The following is a 22,369-nucleotide window of genomic DNA, read 5'->3' as shown; positions in this document are numbered from 1 at the left end:
CCTTGTGCTACCCCATTAGAGCTCCATCCAACCCTCCCCTCATCCCTGAGCCCTGGCAACCAATAATCTGTTTCCTATCTGTGTAATTTTAGAATTTCAAGAATGTTATATGAATGAAACCATACAGTATATACCATTTGGGATTGGCTGTTTTCATTCAGCATAATTCCCTGGAGACTCGTGTAAGCCATTATGTATCAAGAATTTGCTCCTTTATGTTGCTGAGCAATATTCTACGGTATAGATGTACCACAGTTTGTTTAGCCACTCACCTGCTGAAGCACACGTTGAATGATTGAAGTTTTGGGCTATTGCAAATAAAGCTGCTGTAAACATTCCTATACTGTATAAGTTTGTGTGTGATCATACATTTTCATTTCTTTGGGACAGACACTCAGGAGTAAAATTGCTGAGTCATATGGTAATTGCATGTTCAGTTTTGTAAGGAATGCCATATTGCTTTCCAGTGTGGCAGTACCATTTACAGTCTCACCTCCCAACAGCAAAGTATTAGTAATTCAGTTTCTCCACATCCTCTCCAATATTGATGTTTTCACTATTTTTTTTTTAATTTTACTCATTCTTGTGGATTTGTGCTGATATCTCATTGTGGTTATAATTTACATTTCCCTGGTGGCTAATGATATTTAACATCTTTTCATGTGCTTAGTTTTCATCTGTATTTCTTCCTCAATGAAATGTTTCTTCATGATTTTATTCATTTCTGAATTAGATTATTTTCTTACTGGTAAGTTTTAACAGTTATTTTACATTCTTTAAATAAGCCTTTAATTAGATATTGGGTTGCAAATATTTTCTTGTCTTTATCTTGTCTTTTCACATCTTCACACCTTTTGCAGGGTCTTTGACAGAGCAAACATTTTTAATTTTGATGAGGTCCAATTTACCAAATTTATCAGTTTTTAATTTATGGATTTTACTTTTGTTGTCAAATCTAAGAATTCTTTGCTTATAATCCATCCTTAGTTAATTTTTGCATAAGATATGATATTGAGATCAAGAAACGTTTTTTTGACAGAGTCCCACTCTGTCACCCAGGCTGGAGGGCAGTGACATCATGTCCATTCACTGCAACCTCTGCCTCCCAAAGTCAAGCACTTCTCCTACCTCTCAGCCTCCCGTGTAGCTGGGATTACAGGAGCTCACCACCACGCCCAGCTAATTTTTTTTATTTTTAGTAGAGACGAAGTTTCCCCATGCTGGCAAGGCTGGTTTCAAGCTCCTGCCTTCAAGTGATCCTCCGCCTCAGACCCCCAAAGTGCTGAGATTACAGGCATGAACTACCGCACCTGGCCATGACACTTCTATTTGTTTGTTGCCTATGGATATTCAGCTACTCCAGCAGCATTTATTGAAAAGACTTGTCTTTCCTCCATTGACTGACATTTGCACCCTTGTCAAAATCTGTTGTGAATACATATGTAGTTTCATTTCAATCTTCCAGAGAATTTTCAGGCCCTGAATAAATGATAGCTGGGAAAATGTACCACATCTACCTACTTTCAACTTATTTTCTGATGCTTCTAGGAGTTGGGATTCCTGGATCCAATACTGCCCCAAGCCTTATCTCTGTCTTGAGGAGATGGTGGACTGGAGATGACCTGGCACTGATTTTTCCCATTGCTCCAAGGGCTTTATTTGAAGATCCTTGTGATTTCTCAATCTATGGTCTAAATTCATGGTTTTTAACTCTCTCCCTCTCTTTCTCTTCCTTCCTGCCTCTCTCTCCCCCTTTAAATCCTCTATTCAAATTAAATCTTGCATGGAAGCCCAATACATGGCAAAATCTCACTCAGTTCTACCCTTCTCATCTTCCGCAAATGGAACACAATATGAAAATCACATTTTTTCCATACATGCTATCGGCAAGATACCAAAGAGAACTGGAAAACACAGAATCAATTCTGTGGCTACTTTACAGCACCCTCAACCCCACTGCCTTGCCACTGCTTTAGTATCATAAGGACAAGAACTTCAGTAGAGGATTGTTCAATAAAATTGGAGAACACAGCTTCTCCTTAAGGTGGGGACAAAAGCAGAAATGAGGAAGAGGGACAAGAGTGGAGGGGAGGACTTATTTATCTAACATTGAGAATTTATCTAACATTGGAAATGCTTTTTGCTGAGAAAGAAGTGACAGGAAAACTTGTAGGTACCTTAGAATGAAAAGAGGAGTAAAGCATAATCAGAAACCTAAGGTTTAGTCCTGGATAATTAATGCTATGACACTGAACAAGCCTTTGAGTATTGGTTTCTTTATCAGTGAACAATATGTAAGGTTTCTTCCAGCTCTGAGACTATAATTTGGGAGTCCTAAAGGAATATTGAATGATTAAAAAACACAACAAAGGCAACTACAGCTAATACACTCAGGTCTCATCAACCTACCATTCCTTCACTGTAAGTCAGGGGTTGGCAAATTTTTCTGTAAAAGGTTAGATAGTAAATATTTTAAATTTTCTTTGCTGGTCACATGTGGTCTCTGTCACACATTCTTCAATGTTTGTTTGGATTTTGCTCTTTTACAACCCTTTAAATATGTAAAAAACATATTTTAGATTGGGGGGGTCATCCATGCAGAAATAACCAAGGCACAGGCAGGATTCAGCATCCCTGTTCAAAACTACCCAACAAAAGTTTCTTAGAAAACTGATAAACAGGTAGGATGTACAATGCCAAGGAAATACTAGAAATGCAACAAATATATGTAAAATGGAATTGAGGCAAAGTGGCATACAATGTAGTTGCATCTCTGAAGGGATTAATTCTGAAGTACGGGAGTAAAGTGAACATAGTCAGAAGTATCTTTGAGCTCTGGACTTCCAGAAAGGTGGCATAAGACCCTCTGAAAATCTGTTCCTCAAAAAATGCAGTAACACTGGAAAAATTGTCAAAATTAACTTTTTCAGGACTCTAAAAATTAACCAAAAACTTGCAACAGTCCAAACAGTGTTGAAGAAAAACTGATGAATCTTGTAAAAATACTAAGATTTTTGATGTTTTGACTTGCCCTATTTCCATCTTCCCTCTCTCCAGCTCCATGGTAGCTTTGAAAAACAGTCACAACTACAGTACCTGTGAAAAACAGCAACCTAGTAGTTACTAGAGGATGCAGTTGGGGATTTGGAGCTCCCCAAATAACCCATTCCCAGAGAATTGTCACTCTTTGGCCTGTGCGGTAGCTCCCTGGAAACTCCCATTTGCCAGGTTCTTCTTTTTTTAACCTGACTCAGAGCACACTCTCTGAACAGCCTTTTCAAGGGACATTGATCAGTTGCAATTGTTTAAAAATTGTAGCTATATGAGGAGGAGGGCAAAAGTTGGGGCAAATCAAGCTGCTGAAAACCTTAAAAGGAATAATGTGTCTATAGGGATAATAGACGTAGAATAATATACCTATAGGGATCTTTGAAAAGCTCAGACATATTCCTGGGAATCTAGAAGGCCAGGCACAAGTTCAGGACTGGGTGTATTCTTAGAAAAGAAATGAGATGGCCCTAATCTCTCCACACTGGCTAACCCTGAGGCCCTGTCCAAGCAGCAAGAGAATGCTAAGGTGGAGTTGTAAAGTGCCTGGCAGAGCATTGAAATCATGTCCCAACACAGGAACAGAGCCCCTCGGCAAAGGCTTGGAGTCTTACTGGATCAAGGCATTTAAGGAAAGCAAACAAAATTATCTTTTTCATTCAAAATTATCATTATCACAAATAAAGAAGAAATTAAAGCATTCCCAGATAGACACAAAAAATTCATTGCTAGCAGACCTGTCCGCAGAAGAATACATAGAGAATCATCCACAGAGAAATTAAAGGATACTTGAAAGTAATTCAAATCCACATAACTAAAAGAATAGTAAATGTGTAAGCAAACACAAAAGTCAGTACAAATTTATTTTCATAACTCTTTCTTTTTTAAAAAATAAATTTTACTGCGTATATTTGAAGTTTGCAACATGATGTTATGGGATACATATAGATAGTAAAGTAGTTACTATAGTAAAACAAATAGTTTTTTTTTTTTTCTTGCTGACAAGAGCAGCTAAAATCTACTTACTCCCTAATACAATTTTATTACCTATAGTCCTCATATTTTACATTAGATCTCTAGATGTGTTCATCCTACACATCTGCTACTTTGGATCCTTTAACCTATGTCTCCTTGTTTCTTCCCCTTCTGTCCCCAGCTGCTGGTAACCTCTGTTTTATTCTCCATCTCTATATATTTGACCTTTATTTTTAGATCCCACAATGAGGTCATAAAATATTTTTCTTTCTGTGTCTGGCTTATTTCAAAAGACAACTACCTGAACCAGTAATTATAAGAATCTGTTGATGGACTTATTATATATAAAGATGTAATTTGTATGTCAGTAAGAGAACAAAGGAGAGGGAAAGAAACAGAGCTATGCTACAGAAAAATTTTTATATACAATTTAAATCAAGTTTGTATTAATCTTAAATAGTGTATTAAAATGTGAATTGTAATCCACAAGGAAACCGCTAAAAAAAATTACTCAAAATAAAATTAGTAGAAATACAACAAGGGAATTAAAATGGTGCACTAGAAAAATACATTTAACACATAAAAGGCAAGCACTGAGTAATGAACAAAAAATGATATATGCAGAAAATAGCAAAATGGTAGATGTAATTTCTACTTTACCAGTAATTATATTAAACATAAGTAGGTAAAGCAATCCAATTAAAGGCAGAGACTGCAAAATAGATTTTTAAAAACATGATCCAACTCTATGCTGTTTAAAAGAGAAACAATCTAGAATCAAACTCACAAATATGTTGAAAGCAAAATGATGGAAAAATATTTACCATGCAGTCAATAACTAGAAGAGAGCTAGAATTGCTATACTGATGTCAGAAAAAAATAGACTTTAAGACAAAAATTATTACTAGAGACAAAGAAAAACAATTTATAATGATAAAAAGAGTAAATATATCCAGAAAACATAAATATAAATATTTATGTATCTTAACAGAGTACCAGAATACATGAAGCAAAAACTGTTGGAATTGAAAGTAGAAATAATTCAAGTATATTAGTTGAATACTTAAATATCCCACTTTCAATAATGGGTAGAACAACTAGATAGAAGACCAATGAGTGAATAGAGGACTTGAACAATATTATAAACAAATACACATCTATGGAATACTCTATCCAACGAGAGCAGAATACATATTCTTTTCAAGTGCCCATGGAACATTCTCCAGGATAGATCATATGGTAGGCCATAAAACAATTCTCAATAAATTTAAAAGGATTTAAATGATACAAATTATATTCTTTGGCTACAGTGGAATTAAATTAGAAACAATAATGGAAAGATATTCAGGAAATTTATATATGTGTTAAAATTAAACAGCACATTGATGAGTAACCAGTGAGTCAAAAATGAAATCACAAGAAAAATTAGAAAATACCTTGAGATAAAGGAAAATGAAATCACAACACACCAAAACTTATAGGATGCAGCTAAAGCAGTTTTCAGAGAGAAATTTATATGAAATGTTTCAGATATGCTAGCCCACAGAAACAGAACTGATGGTTGGTTGCCAGAGGTTGGATTGAAGGGGAAGGGGCTGTGACTGCTAACAGGTAAGGGGTTTATTTTGCGGGTGATGAATATATTCTAAAAGTAGATAGTAGCATACTAAATTACGTTAAAAACCACCAAATTGTACACTTTAGAGGAGTGACTTCTATACTATGTGAATTATATCTCAATAAGCTGTTATTTTTTAAAGTACCTTTGAAAATCCTTTATATTGACAATTAAATACTGTTTATGTCACTTCTGAAAATGCAGCCATATACAGCAATATGCTTGTGTGTGTGTGTGTGTGTGTGTGCATATATACGTACGTAGTGATATTCAGGACGTAATGACATGTACAAATGTAAGAGACAGTTTTATAGTTGTTTGCTCTATTACTATGTTGTGACTATTGATGCATTCCATTAAGTTAAACTTGTATATGACGAAACAATACTGTAATAGAAAAAGCACAGGATGAAGAGTCTGGAGACTTAGATTCTAGGACTACCTCTGCCATTTAACTTCCCTTTTCAGGGCCCTTGCTTCCAGATTTTAAAATTGAGGAAGATCTTTAAGGTTTCTTCTAGTTCCAAAATTCTATAAAATGCAATGATTCTATTTTTTTTTCTTTAGTTACACAAAAGCAAGAGAAATGGGACAGACATTGTCAAGTTAGTGAATTCCCTGGGTATTTTTTAAGCAGTATAAAAGGGCCTTTTAATAATAAGGAAGCCACTTTGAGTACCAGCACACTGAACCACTGGGCTTTAGCATTATTCATGTGACGGACACTTAAATGGAGTTGCTTGGTTGGTGGAAAAAATTATCTGAAGACTCTGAAGGAAGCGTGGATAAGGCCAGAGGGTAGAATCCTAAAGAGATTCCACTTGTTGCTGCTGAGACTCTGAATGAAAGGCGTGAGATGTAGGATATGGAGATAATTCATAGAACTAGGCATAATTATGAACTTCTGAATGCTGTGCCTCTGTCAATTTATTTTGTATTCAAAATGTATTTTCTTGTATGGGTAGAACAATGTTCTGGAAAAGGAATTATCTCAACATTCTGTTTTTGTTGATTGATATGTAGAAATACAGAAACATACCATATTGCTTAACAATACAAATAATTTGCACCTGAAATTCATTTGCTTAGTCCCTTGGAGCCCTACAGAACAAAATGTTTGTAACAAATACAGCTGTGCTGGCGATACTATTGTGTTAGAGAAAACAAAAAGTTGGTCTCTGGTCCAAGGAGCTTATAGTCCAAAGGAAGACAGGGAGGAGTTTTGAGAAATCTGGCCTTTAGTCTGAGTTTTCTATTTCCCAAACGTGTCCTGTACTTTTATGATGGTGTGATTTTGTTCTTGGTGACTTTTTTTTAAAGCTGGCATGCCTATTCTCTTCACCAGCCACTTAAATGTCACCTCTGTGAAAAGCTTTCCCTATCTTCCACCCTCCCGCAGTAGGATGCCTTTCCTACCCTCCTTTGTGCTCATGCAGTCCTTTCGTTAGCTTTTGATCACACTACCCAAAGCCACTTTAATATTAGAGTTAGTTGCATTTGTGATTTAAGGATCGGGACCCTGCTTCATTGATCAAAGGGCCTCTCCAAGCACTTACAAGAAGGCAAAAGAAGTCTGGAAACAGAGGAGAATGTATATTTAAATAACATTAGTTATACCTTCAAATAATATGTTGAATATACTTTCCTCTGGTCTCTAGACAACTTTGCATATAAAATGCCTCCAAATTTCAACCCATTGGTGCAATCACTCATCTGAAATTTTAAAAATTAAATAAATCAAAGAGTTTCCTTATGTTTCTAGATTTAAAAAAAAAATCTTTACTATGTACTTTCTCCAAAGGCGATACTTAATAAATTTTTGCTGAATCATATTGGGACTGTCTTTTCTCTGCACCTCTTTTTTCTCATCTGTAAAAGGAAAATGCTATGTGTCCTGTCTCTTTCACAGGGATATCACAAGGGTAAATGAGAAAATGGCTGTGCAATAGAAAAAAAACAGTATGAAAATGCAAAATGTTGTTCTCATTAGCTATCCAAGGATTTACTTCATGTCCATATTGTGACACTTGAGTATGCGGACTTTGGCTAACCCCATTGCAGCTGCATTAAAAAAGATTCTTCATGAACTGCTTAAGAGAAGAAGCCAAGAGGCTGATTACAGCTTAGGGTCCCGCCACAGCCATCAAAAGTTACCAAAGGGATGCTGGGACTTCAAGTTTGTTTCCAATTGTGCAGGAGGAAAGTCATGGCCTCAGCCATCTGCTTCCTGTCTCCATCATGACTCACACCTTTCAGGTCCAGTTTCCGGAAGTTCATATGAGATCTGCTCAGGCCTGCTGCCCAGAGACTTTATGGTGCTAAGGTTCAGGTAGCTGTGTGAAAGGAGAAGCATGAATCTAGGACCTGAGACCCAGGGGGACTGACACAAGGTCACAAGCTTTTTAGCTTATTCAGAAAAACCAGTTCAATCTCCATTACTGGTAGTGTAAGCATGATGCTATTGCTTCTCTTAGTATGTACTGAGAGGATACAACATCACTACTATGATATTCCTGCCCCAAATTCAGAATCTGAATGTATTCACAATGAAATATCAGACAAGCCCAAATTGAAAATCATTTCACCATATAACTGACCTGTACTCTTTATTTCTAAAATATACTGTACTGAGAGATAGAGAGTCTCAGGAACTTTTCCAAATTAAACAAAACTAAAAGGACATGAGAACTTGCAACGTGTGATTCTAGATTGGATTTTGGACCAGAAAAAGAACATTATTAAAGCAAATGATAAAGTTTGAATATGGACTGTAGAGTATATAATAGTTTTGTGCAAATGTTAAATTTCCTGATTTTGATGGTTGTGTTATGGCTATGAAAGAAAAAATTCCTTGTTCTGAGGAACTACATACTGACATATTGAGGGGTAAAGAGGCATACTGTTTGCCTGTGATGTTAATCTCAAACGGTTCAGAAAAAATAATATGTACTATGTATTTATTTGTGTATGTGTCTATATATATTATATATATGTATATATATACACATATATATATAGAGAGAGAGAACATAAGAAATAAGTAAATGAGGCAAAATGTAAACAACTAGCGAATCCCTGTAAAGAGATACATAAGTTGTTTATTATTTTTGCAACTCTTCTGTAAGTTTGAAAGGATATAAAAATAAAGAGCTATAAAAATAGTAAGAATTATACCAAATTTAAATGTTTATTTAAAAGCTTGCTCTAGAAAATGATATAATGTGTTACTAACATTTGCTTGCTTAACTGTCTTTAAAAAGTAATTTTCAAACTAAAATGAAACACTGAAAATTCCACAGTTAAGAAAACTGTGAAGCTCTGACAATGCTGCCACCTGTGAGCTTGTTCTAGTCCTTCAATTGTTAGAATTGAGTCATAAGTGCCTGCAAGCCCAACCAGGAAAAATAGTTTAACAATACAAACACTCACCTTGGTGGGCTTACGGATGGAGGGTCCTCGCCTAAATGACCTGAACATGTCAGTTGAAAAACCGAATGACTTGAGTGTGCAGACCAAATGTCCCAGCTGCCTTCACACTTTAGGGAAGGTACCGATGGAATATGCTAGGGTAAGTCATGCTTCCCAGAAGGCAGGTAGGGGCAGAAAGGCATAGGGCAAAGATATAGTAAGAAACTGGGTTGTGTAGGAGATGCTGTGTGGACAGTGGAATGACAGAAGTAGACTATTCCCATCTTGGCACGTCCATATTTACAAGCTTTGCTGCACAGCAAAGAATAATTAAATGCCCCTGTAAAAACAATTGTCATCCATCTCATAATCTCTAGGTAACACTGGTTACACAGAGTTCAGCAAATACTGCTTTGGGGAAATGAAATAGCTCAGCAGGACAATGAGAAAGTTCTGGAAGGTTCAATAGCAGAAGTTAAAGAGGTCATTAAAGCAATGGAATAGACATTAGAAATTATGGGGCAGGCAATAGCCAGATTAGCCAGGAAATTAAAAGACTGATATAGAAAAAAGAAAATAAAAATGAAAGGCAGTGGTGTGCTGTTAAATGTTTAGCAACTTTCTGTGAGAAAAAACAACCTTGACTCACAGTATTTGTTAATTTCCATGGTGTAAATATTCCCACCATGGCCAAATTCAAGTTACAAACATGATGTCACTTAATACAGGGTTGGGAAGCAATGTACACAATCAGCTCTCACCACCTAGTGTGAGCTGGCTGCAGCATACCACTGATGGTGACTTGAGTATCACTCTCGTACCTAGGTATGTTACCCTAGTAAGTAACTTAAACTGTCTGGCTCTCAACCTTCTCATTTGTAAAATGTCAAACCTCATAAGATTAGAGAATCAAGTAAAACTAATTTATCTCCATCTATGGTGTTTTCCAGCTCTGACCATCTCTGGTTCTGAGATGCAGTTAGCCATATTGGTGGCTCTTTACCTTTTACCATCTCACATCAAGTTGTGAGCAGGAAAAAAATAAAAGGAGGCTAGAAGAAGTTGCTCCACAGTATGGTAATCAGAAAAGAAGCCACATTAACACTGCCTTAAGTGTAAGAGGTTCAAGACAGTGATCACTCCAGATTTTCCACACTGAGATTTCTGGGTGAGAATCTGTTTGGGGCTAGAGAATTGGCGTGCTTCTGTTATTTAATGATATATTTATTTGTAATACCTTAAGGAGTATACATGGTGGCCATGGCTGATGCAATGTGTATATGTACTCTCTTCCTACACTGCACCAGAATCTGCGTGGTAATGAAGAGTACACAATGAAGCGAGGAGCTATTCATTTGTTGATGTCCAGTAAATCTAAATGGAGTAAGGAACTCAGTGCAACTTTTTGGGACTGCTATCTTTGTCATTTCCACTGACTGATGCCTGGTGACATAAAGTGCTCTGAAGACCCCCTTTGCTATGTCTCTGAACTGGGGAGACAAGTGCTCAACCCATGTCCCAAAACATGGTTTGGTTACCTCATTAGCTTTGGAGACCTTTTGGAGACCCTTTGGAAGAAGTGCTAAAATGTAGCAGGAAATAAATAAACCAGGAATTGGAGGAATAAATAAAAGTGACTAGAAGCTTGCTCCCTGCTTGGATTTCCAGAACTTCAAGCTAATGGAGCCAGATGAAGAAAATTTCTGGCCTTAATGTGCTGTTGAGTTAGAATGGAAGAGAAAGCTTTCACCCAGCCATTCAGGAAACTCCGAGTGCAAAGAGGTTTAGTAAGGTATAAGAGACATAATACCTTGTGCTTCCGGAGGCTGCCAGGACTGGTGGGCGTAGAGATGGGAGACTGCTTAGACTTGGGGGTAGAGAGCTGGCTGCTGGAGGTTCCGTTTGCTAGCCCAAGGCAAGAGAAAAGGAAGGGATAAAAATCAACAGCATACAAAGGAGCAAGTTATCCTTCCCCTCTGAAGACACTAAGAACATTCAAACGAGGTACACAGACAACCAAGTGATTTGGTGAGTAGAACAAAGTGAAAAGAAACACATTCCTCAAAAGGGTAAGAACTGCAATCCTCAGTTAATTGGATCCCTATGCAGTGCAAGGCCGTCATCCTCCCACTCTTTCCTCCTCGGTGCTTCCCAGTCACAGGGGTCTGTTTCTTTTCATTATTTTCATATTCATTCCCAGGTTTGCCCCTAACATCTTTGGGAGGTAGTCTGGGAAGGTATTATTTTGCTTTAATTTTTTAGAGGACAAAATGAAGCACAGAGAGGTTATATGCCTAACCTTAAAGGGGAAGAAATACGGGTGATTTTAGACCAGTGCATATTTCCTTTGGTGGCAGATGATGGGGTAGGTGAAAGACAGCCCCATTGTTAGTCTCTCTCCCTCTCTTTTCCTGCTCATGCCCCACCAATGTGCCTTTCCTACCTCATCCTACATGTGTGAAAAGAACAGCAGGAAAGAAAGAGAAAATAGGTTAGTCAGGAAGAATGAAAGAGAAAGTGGAGGAGAAACAGAAGGTGAAACATTTAAAAAAAGCCTTAAGCAGCAGAATGGGCAGAGGAGAAAATTGAAAAAGAGGGAGAGAAACAGAGATTGGGAATAGAGGAGAAAAGAGACAAGGAAGATGATAAGAGATAAAAAGAGAAGGAGGAAGTTGAAACAGGGAGAAAGGCATAGAGACATATAAAGGTAAAAAATGGTAGCCAGAGTCAGGGTGCACCCCCATTTGCCTCTAGCCAAGAAAATGCTGAAAATAAGACAGTTTCTTTTTAAACATCTTTATATTCTATTGTGTTGTTAAGTTGTTTTATGTTCCCTTACTAATGAGCTTTTTAATATCCAATCACGAACAAAGAAATGTGGTATATTAAAAGGGAATAATTGAACAGCTTTCAAAGTGGATTTTTGTTCAGACATATCATGCCAAAGTATTTTTTAAATTTTAAGACCATTGTTAAACAGAGATATTCTAGAATGTGTTTTAAAAACAAAGGCAAATATCCTGAGGGTGTGTGGAGAGTGGGGGAGACTGAGAGTAGGACGGAGAAAGAATGTGTGTGTGGGGGTGGGAGAGAGAGAGAGAATAGAAAATTGAAAATGTTAAGCAGAAAGGTGGCCTGAGAGTGTTGCTGTTAGTCCCATAAGTAAAGCTTAAACTGCCGTATCATGAATATTTCCTGAGGATATATTCCTTCTACACCACTTATGGAAATGTTTCCCTAGGTTCTGGAACATATACATCAACTGTAGAGATGGAAGAGACATCAATGTAGTGGATGCTGAGTTTATTTAAGTGTAAGTGAGCTGAAAAATGGACACTGAAGCACTCACTGTCTGGCTTATATACTCACTAATCTCTCACCTACTTGTTGAAAAGCCCTCCCTCCCTGTCATTCCTTCGTTTAAACAGTAGCTATGGAGCACTACCTATGAGCCAGGCAAAGTATTAGACGTTGGAGTTTCAGAGAGGAGTAAGTTACTTCCTGGGGGAGGCAGGCAAAAATTTAGTGGAATAAATGCTAAGACATAGCCTTGCATAGGGTATTATTGGAATCCAGAGAACAGAATTTGAAATCTGGGGCCTGGGAGACAAACAAGAGGAGGCAACACCTGAGAAATCTTGAAAGATGAATCTGAAACAGGCAAATCAATAAAGACCGAAAGTGGATAATGGTTCCCAGCGGTTGGAGGAAGGGCAGGAGTTTGAAAATCTGCTAATGGGTACAAGTTTTCTTTCGGAAAAGCCAAGATATTCTGACATTAAATAGTGGTGATGGTTACACAACTCTATGGCCAAATTAAAACCCACTGAGTTGCATATGTTAAATTAGTGAATTACATGTTATGTAAATTGTATCTCAATAAAACCCTTTGAAAAAGATGAATCAGAGATAGAATCATTCTACCATAACAACACATAGGCAGAGAGGATAGGAAGGGCATTCTAGGCATTAGAATTGCCAACATCCTTTCATGTTAACAACCCTCAATAATGTAAGCATTGAAGGAACAGACTTCAAAATATTAAGAGTTGTCTATGACTAACCCATAGTTAACATCATATTGAATGGGCAAAAGCTGGAAGCATACCCCTTGCAAACCAGCACAAGACAAGGATGTCCTCCCTCACCACTCTTATTCAACATGGTATTGGAAATTCTGGCCAGAGCAATCAGGCAAAACAAATAAGTAAAAGGCATCCAAATAAGAAGAGAGGAAGTCAAACTATCTCTGTTTGTAGGTGACATGATTCTATATCTAGAAAACCCCATAGTATCTGCCCCAAAGCTCCTTGATCTGATAAACAATGTCAGCAAAGTCTCAGGATACAAAATCAATGCACAAACATCACTAGTATTCCTAGACACCAACAACAGCCAAGCTGAGAGCCAAATCAGGAATGCAATCCCATTCATAATTGTTACAGAAAGAATAAAATTCCTAGGAATACAGCTAACTAGGGTGGTGAAAGATCTCCACAATGAGAGTTACAAAGTACTTCTTAAAGAAATCAGAGAAGACACAAACAAATGGAAAAACATCCTATGCTCATGGATAGTAAGAATCAATATCATTAAAATGGCCATACTTCCCAAAATAATGTACAGATTCAATGTTATTTCAATCAAACTACCAATGACATTCTTCACAGAACTAGAAAAACCTATTTTAAAATTCATATGTAACAAAAAAATAGCCCAAATAGCCAAGGCAATTATAAGCAAAAGAACAAAGCTGGAGGCACCAAATTACCTGAGTTTAAACTATACCACAGGGCTACAGAATGGTACTGGTACAAAAACAGACATATAGACCAATGCAACAGAACAGAGAGCCCAGAAATAAGGCCACACACCTACAACCATCTGATCTTTGACAAAGTTGACAAAAACAAGCAATAGGAAAAGGACTCCCTATTCAATAAATGGTGCTAGGATAACTGGCTAGCCATGTGCAGAAGACTGAAACTGGACCCCTTTCTTACACCATATACAAAAATTAACTCAAGATGGTTCAAAGACTTAAATGTAAAACCCAAAACTATAAAAACCCTGGAAGACAACCTAGGCAATACCATTCAGCACACGGGACTTGGCAAAGATTTAATAATGAAGACATCAAAAGCAATTGGAAAAAAAGCAAAAATTGACAATTGGGGTCTAATTAAAGAGCTTCTGCACAGCAAAAGAAGCTATCAACAGAGTGAACAGACAACCTACAGAATGGTAGAAAATAGTTGCAAACTGTGCATCTGACAATGTCTAATATTCATCATCTATAAGGAACTTAAGCAAATTTACAAGAAAAAAAACAACCCCATTAAAAAGTGGGCAAAGGACATGAAGAGACATTTTTCAAAAGAAGCCCTTCATACGGTCAACAAGCATATGAAAACATGCTTCACATCACTAATCATTAGAGAAATGCAAATCAAAATCACAATGAGATACCATCTCACACCAGTCAGAATGGCTATTAATAAAAAGTCAAAAAAATAACACTGGCAAGATTGTAGAGAAAAGGGAATGCTTATGCACTGCTAGTGGGAGTGTAAATTAGTTCAACCATTGTGAAACGTATGTGGTGATTACTCAAAAGAACTTACAATTACCATTTGACACAGCAATCTCACTATTGGGTATATGCCCAAAGGAATATAAATCATTCTACCACAGCAACACAGGCATGTGTATAATCATTGCAGCACTATTCACAATAGCAAAGATATGGAATCAACCTAAATGCCCATGAATGATAGACTGGAAAATGAAAATGTGGTGCATATACACCATAGAAAACTATGCAGACATGAAAAAGAACAAGATTATGTCCTTTGTAGTACCACAGATGGAGCTGGAGGCCATTATCCTTAGCAAACACACAGAAACAGAAAACCAAATACCTTATTTCTCACTTATAAGAGGAAGCTGAATGATGAGAACACATGGACACAAAGAGGGGAACAACAGTTAATGGGGCCTACTTACTTGAGGGTGGAGGGTGGAAGGAGGGAGAGGATCAGAAAAGCTACTTATCAGATACTATGCTTATTACCTGGTTAACAAAATAATCTGTACACCAAAGTCCCATGACATACAGTTTACCTATATAACAAATCTGCACATGTATCCCTGAACCTAAAATAAAAGGTTAAAAAAAAAACATTGCACCAGCAGGAACATACATAAATGTTTGAGAAAATACATTATGTTTACAGAAGTGCAAGTCACGCATAATGACTCAAGAACAGGGTGCCAGCAGGGAGTTTTAGGAGTGAGGCAGGAGACCGAGGATAAAGGTCAGATCCCCGGGGCCCTTTTTATGTAGCCTATTAAGAAGTTTGCATTTAGTTTCTGAAGGAGAGTCACAGAAGAATTTTAAGCTGAAAGTGATATGATCAAATTTGCATTTTAAAGCTCCAGCAGCTGTGGTTGGTTAAGACTCCGGGCACAGTGGGAAGGAGTAGGGTAAAAGCAAAGAGGTTAGTTAGAAGACACTGTACTAATTCAGATGAGAGATGATGATGGTTCACTAAGGCAAGGGTTGGGGGCGGGGAGGGAAGGGAGAAAGTGAACACCATGGTAGGTAGGGACCTGGAGGACAGATAAGCATATAGGATTGTGTTTACGTAACATATAAGCCAACCAAAGAACATGACCTGTGCCAAACAGCACCAAGAATGTGGGCACTAAACTTTGTCAAGGCACTAGGCTTTTTTGTAAAGAAGGAATGCACTTTGGAAAAGGCAAGACTCTTGCCTTTGGAATTGCAATGGGGCAAAGCAGTCAATTACTCTTTGTAGGAAATGAAGGAGTTAATGGTTGAACCAGTTAATGGACCACCTACAGTGCCTGAGGGCTTCCCCAGCAGGACCTGACCCCTAGCATTCAAGGTAAAAGAAGCAATCTTGGAGACCTTTATGAGCTAACTCAATTGAACTATTCCAAAAGAGCCCTGAACTGGACCACGAAGTCTGACAGTAGTGGGCATCCCCAGTAAGTTCTCCTTTTGTGTTTTGTTTTACATGATTGCTATATACTTCACAGATCCTAGTTTCCCAGTATTTGTTAGCCAAACTATAAAGGGATGGCTGCTATACCCTCAATATTACAACTGTCTTTTTTACCTACACACTTACCTAGCTCAGAATGTAAGTCCATTGGCCTTGCCAAAGTGGGGAAAATTGTTAGGCACGGCATGCCTCCATATAAGTCAATTTCTATATATTTATTGGCTATAGATCCGAATGCATAGGCTCTTCAGCAACTTCTAGGTCTTTTGTTAGTATCCTTTGAAACGTTTTCACTCAGTAATTTTAGGGACAGTATAAAAGTGTATATTCCATATATGCCTCTCTATATATATTCTCTGCCTATGTGTATGTTTATATATGTTCCCAATTCCCCTCCACCCATTCCTCTCCCTCTTAAAATTAAGAAGTAATCTTAAGCTGTCTATAAATAAAGGACTGAATTTTGTCATCAACATTCAACAAGCATTTTAGAAATCAGCTTTTAATAATTTAACTACCATTCACTGCATTGTTGCAAAAATGCAGACACTTTCTCAGAATTTCCCAGTTACCTGATGTAATGAAATAAAAAAATGGACATAGAGGAATGAAGTAATGTAAACATGCACAGGTAGATGTAGATTCATTACAAGCTGAAGGAGCCCCTACATTTACAAATTAGATAAAATGTATTTATATGCACATTTTGTCTATGGATTATGTGGGAAAAAAATCTGAAAAGATGCCATTTGATATGGATTGTAGAGCCAATTCACATAAATGTCAAGTAAAAGAAGCAGCAGGAAATAATGCAAATAGGGTCTGATGAGCTTTGTGTGCTTGGATTGGTAAATTCATGTAGATCCACATTTCATTTTGAGAGTGGCTGGAAATGGCACCACTGTTTGATATCTTTCATTTTCCTTTATTCCTCTTTACTAACCACCCTTAGCTCTTGTCTCTGAGCTTCCATTTCTAAGCAGCAATCAGGAAATGCCTTGGTGGGTCTTCTCCATCTTTAACTTGTCTCTCATTTCCCTTCTCAGAACCACAGCATTGTCTCACTGTTCTGACCTTTTATTTATACATGGTCCAAATCCTCTCGTCCCTTTCAACTCTTGTATAGTCCATTTTTCCCCATGGCAACAAGGTACATCAAAAACTTTTCCATCTCCTAGGCCACCTTATCAACAAAAATAGGATAAAAATTATTCTTTATTGAGTGTTTATGATGAGTCAGGCACTCATTTCTCTCTCTCTCTCTCTCTCTCTCTCTCTCTCTCTCTCTCTCTCTCTCCCCCTCCCTCACACACACACACACACACACATAAATACATACACACACATGTTCCAGCTAGAAGTAGCAAATACAGGATTTGAATATAAGCCTCTTTGATTCCAAGGCCTATATGGTTTTGTTTTTGCTAACATAGGCTCTTTCTTTTTTTATACTAATTGCTTCTGAAATTCTTTCTTATGACAATTTTCTGATGGAGGCTAGGGAGGAGATGGAAAGTTGTGGCAGAGAAAAGAGAAAGGAATGAAAAGAAGATAGACATCAGAGCTGACACCCATCTTTGGGACTTCTATCCTATTTGATCTGGTTTAGATTTAGAAAGTGGTTAGCAAGAGCTGTCTTTCATTCACCAAACTAGTTGGGTATCATACACAGTGACATGAAACAATAGCAAACAGAGAATTTAGCATGGCATAGAACTACCGTCATGATACAGAGTTCTCTGGGAAGATAATATCTATGCCCTGTCTGTCAACCCTCTCAGTTGGTGCCCTTTAGCTATGCAGCACAATTGGCAAGCTTGGTCCTGCAGTCTTGGTTCACTGGGTCCTCTGAATGATTATGCCTGTTCTTGCCTCCATACTCATCTTCAGCTCCTTGGCTCTGTCTGCCTTTCCTGTCAGAATGGAACAGGACAAGCCCAAACAGGATGGTTGGTAAGGAAACTAGGCTGACTTATCTAGATTTACAGAGATTTAAATATATGGGGGAAAATGGATTTCAGGGGGGCGAGGAATAATGAGTGTGTGTGGAGATAGGGTAAGGGGAGGTTAGTTCCCAAAGAAAAATGAGAGAGTCCAGTTTTGGTGTGAGTGGCCAAGGACAGAGTGGGGTTACCAGCCAGGCAGAGTTGATGCTAGACTCCCAGACTGTGGATTCCCTTATCTGGAGGCTGGATCCATTCCTGGAAACTAGGAGGCAGCTGAGTACAAGTTGGGCAAAAGAGGCCCCAGGTGCAGCAATTATAGAGCTGCCTGAGCAGCAAGTTACATGAGTCATTTTACTTTCTGGGCTCAAGTTTGCATGACCAGAATGGTACAGAAAATAAAGGGACAGCTTGGCATCTACTTTTCTCTCAACCTTTGACCAGAGACCAAACCAAGTTAATGCTCATTCACTTAGCCCTGGCTTTCCCTTCCATCCCAAGCCCAACACTTTAGCCCAACTCAAAATCAAGCCTGTTGGTTTTTATTTGATGTCATTTTGAAATATTCCTCAGTGAAAACAACCCCAGTTTATCAAAAGAGCTATGATAATAATTTCAGAGCCCTTTTTATAATTTCAGCTATTTTTCTGCAGTTATTTTCAGGGCATTTTACCATACATGAACTCACATTTTTCTCCTGATAGTGCTAAGAGACAGTAGCCAAGCATTACTAGTCTCCTTTTAATTAGCAAGAAAATAGGGGTTCATAGAGGGTATGACTTGCTTAAATGGTATAAACTCTGCCCCTCCTCAAAGAATGGTGGCTTCTGGACTTGCTCACAGATTCCATTTCAAAATTTCCTTAAAGTTAGCACATCACATACCTCCCACTGTGACCTTTTAGTGATTCATTTTCTGTCTTGTGTTCTGTAACTCCCTAATGCCTTGGAGAGGGAGATCTCAGCACACAGTTCTGCCACTTCCTCATTTTTCTCATACTGAGATGCTCTACGCTTTTATTCATTCCAGTCCAAAGATACTTTGTTTTCTCCTTACAAATACAGGGAGTTTTCCTGGAAGGCCATCGAAGTGGCTCCAACGTGGTTTCAACTTACTTCAGAACAAGGCCAAGAGACAGACCCTGTGGTTTTCACATATACATTCCAAAGAGCCCTTGGGCAAGGTGTCTGGATTGCTTTGGCTAATTGTTTCTGCTCAGTGGAAAAGCTTTTGTCCCTTTCCCTAGACCCATCCATTAGGGAAGCAAGAACTGAGAGCCTGGGCACAGTTCTTCAATGATTTGATCATAGGGTTTTCTCTCAAGCCAAATTCAATTGTAGGTCGAAAGACACAGTAACTTCAGAAGATGGAATCTGAATTTTAAATCTATTTCCTACGGAATCTTGGACAGCATGAAGTTATGAATCCTTTAAATAAGGGGGAGAAGTAAGAGTCTTCCTTGTTACAAAACAAATATATATCCCCAGTCCTGCAATATTTTGACACAGATGAGTTTCCCTCAAGAAGAGGACATCTGTAGGGGGGCTGATGGAAGTGCCAGAATAGTTTTCTCAGGGTTGACAATGCTGTCAACATTTATTTCCTACAGAGAAACAGAACATGTTTCTGGTGGAGCTAGCCTGTTGTCAATGCTGACTACTGATTTTTCTGGTGCAGGGACTAGGACAAACTGCACTGCTCTTAATTTGCGAAAAGAACACAGGCTTTGGACTCAGTCACAGTTTTAAATCCTGGCTTAGCTGTTTCCTACATTTGTGATCCTGGGTCTAAATTAACTTCTGAGTTGCAGTTTCCCCATCTGTAATATTTGAATAATAATATCTCAATTGTTGCTGTTTTAATGATTACATGGCAGACTATACATAAAGTGATTAACCAAGTGCCTGCCACATAGGAAAGGGTCAATAAATTGTATTTTCTATCAATATTATTACCACCACTACTAGCACTGGGTAATTATTCAATTTATAGGCACTGAATTAGGAAATCCTATTCCACAAGAGATGAAATGCCAGCCCATATAGGCTGGGGACTAATTCTTTGGCTAGTTGGTCAAGTATCAGATGACTGAAGCTTTCCTTAGGTAAAGCCTATTATTTCTGGGGTTTTTTTTTTTTTTTTGCATTTTACTGCTGTGCTCCCCAAAGCAAAATGATTGGCCCTATCCTGTTGTCTATTTTTACCCTCTCAGCATTATTATGGTGGGGGAAGGTGTGTTGGTCAATGAACAGTGTGGAGCCACTGAAAGTTTTGGAGCAGGGAAGTTGTACAATGAAAATGGTGTTTTAGGATGAGAAATGTGGTGGCACCACACCACACAGACAGGTGGACCGAGATTTGAAGCAGAAATATTACTAAGGAGTCTGCGAAATAATCGAGACATCAGGTCATAAGGAAAAGGAAAGGACTGCTGTGTGAATCAACTGGAGATGGTTCACGTGCCCAACAATGACAAAAACAGCACACAATGACACAACAAACAGCACAGCAGGATTAATGAGTGGGAAGTCAAAAATAGCACCAAGGTGTTGAACATGGGAAGGCTGATAATTCAGATAAAGAGATGGGAGGGGGAAATGCTTTTGATTTTTAGACATCTTGTATTTGTCACATATAAGCCATATACACAGGATTGTTTAGTAGGCATTATGGATCTGACATCAAGAAGGAAGATTGGAGCTGGAGAGGTAGATTTAAGAGACTCTTTCCTGTATCCTAATAAGCCATATTCATCACCACCTCTGCCCCTTTGTTCATGCTTCCCCGCCTGCCAGAAATATTCATCTTCTTATCAATTTATATATAACCCTTCTTCAATTTCCAGTTCTCCCAGAAATTCCTCCCTTAGTACCCTAGTTCCTGATGAGCTCTCTCCCATGAACTCCAATAGTTCCCATAATACTTACTACCTGTGTCTATTATTAATTTTGCATTTAAATAAATTATTACCATTAACGTGGCATTAATGGTTCAGTGGTTAAAAGGTCAACTGTGGACACAATTTTTTTTTTTACCTACAAAAGGATAAGCAATTATGGTTCATTCCAGGGAAAAAAGGGGAGAGTATAAAGGTAAGAAAAGTAGGTTTATAATATGGAAATTAGATTTTCAAGTGTGCACATTTATCATCAGATCTATACTGAAATCCAGACTATATAAAGTCCTGTGTTTAAATCTCAGTTCTATCACCTTACTAACTGTGTGATCTTGGGCAGGTCACTCAACTTTTGTATGCCTCAGTTTCTCCTCTGCAAAATGGGGGTGATGGTAATTACCTCAACAGTTTGTTGGAAAGAGTAACTTACATGTAAAGTGATTAGAACAGTTGCCCGACACATAATAGGAGCTATTACGTATTTGTAAATATATTTTAAAAATTTACATGTATACTGGTTCCCCAAATAAATCATAAATTTCTTAGTGGCAGGAAATTTTTCTTAACATCCCTTTTCCTCATAGCACCTAGCACTACTAAGTACTTTACAGGAGTAATTTGCACATTCAGTTGTATGTAAACACAAGTCCCAAGCCAAGGCTGGCTGATACGACTTCTGTTGTACGGAAATATCACCATATACCATGGACTATGGGGTGCTTACTGGTACCCACTATACTGCTTGCTCCAGTCATTTTCTAAGCAGGTTTTAGAAAGAATCAGACTAGGGGAGGAACCAGGGAAGTTTTTCTCCTCCCACAGCTCTGCGAAGGACACCACTTCCCTTTGGAGTTGCCAGTAGGAGAGCTAGGGGAGCTAATGGAATGTCTAAGCTGTCTTGTTTCAGTGCTCTGTAGCATTGAAACAAAGGCTCCTATTGGCCTGTGGGACTGTGCTCAAAGCAGAACAAAGAATGTGATGCAGACACCACCCCACCCCTTGCCTTTCTATATCCCTGGCCTGGAGATGGGGAAAGGGGAAAAGAAGCCAAGAAGCAGGGACCATCCAATATACTACAGGACATCCCACATACTACTTTGTGTCAGTCGACACTGCAAATAATGCTTGCTGGGAAGTCAGGAGAGCTGGGTTCTGGCTCTTAGGTGCTAAGTAGTGTGTGACATAGGGAAGATCCCAAGATCCTAAGCTTTGTATCCTAGTTCCCTAATCTAAAAAAAAGATAATTATCCATTTCCAACTTAATTCATAGTGCAATTATGAGGAACAACTGAGGTAATAGATTTGGAAATACTTTGCAAAGTGCATAGCACCTAATTCATGTTAAAAAAGATTGTTAGTGTGAATCGCTCTTAGCTAGAGAAGAAAGGTATTCTTGTGCTGTTTAAAACAGTAGCCAATAGTCACCTGACTTTTGAACATTTGAAGTGTG

The 22,369-nt window shown here is 38.1% G+C and overlaps 1 protein-coding gene across 10 annotated transcripts in view; it reads right to left on the bottom strand.

The window, feature by feature from the left end:
- The window catches only part of DCX (doublecortin), a 120,010-nt gene that overhangs the window by 8,300 nt on the left and 89,341 nt on the right, over window positions 1-22,369 (bottom strand). For 4 of the 10 annotated variants that reach the window (XM_032250819.1, XM_032250816.1, XM_032250817.1 and 1 more), the window contains exon 6: window positions 10,860-10,954. The exons of 3 other annotated variants lie outside the window; for them this stretch is intronic. In XM_032250819.1, coding sequence (XP_032106710.1) covers window positions 10,860-10,954 — 95 coding nt within the window. Of the gene's footprint in view, window positions 1-10,856; window positions 10,955-22,369 lie in introns of all 10 variants that reach the window. 3 more of the 10 variants (XM_032250818.1, XM_032250813.1, XM_032250815.1) reach the window with 1 other exon arrangement.

This window comes from Sapajus apella, unplaced genomic scaffold (assembly GCF_009761245.1).
Source record: "Sapajus apella isolate SASKATOON/1434 unplaced genomic scaffold, GSC_monkey_1.0 scaffold73, whole genome shotgun sequence".
Lineage (NCBI taxonomy): Eukaryota > Metazoa > Chordata > Mammalia > Primates > Cebidae > Sapajus > Sapajus apella.
This window is presented reverse-complemented; position numbering and strand designations above follow the sequence as displayed.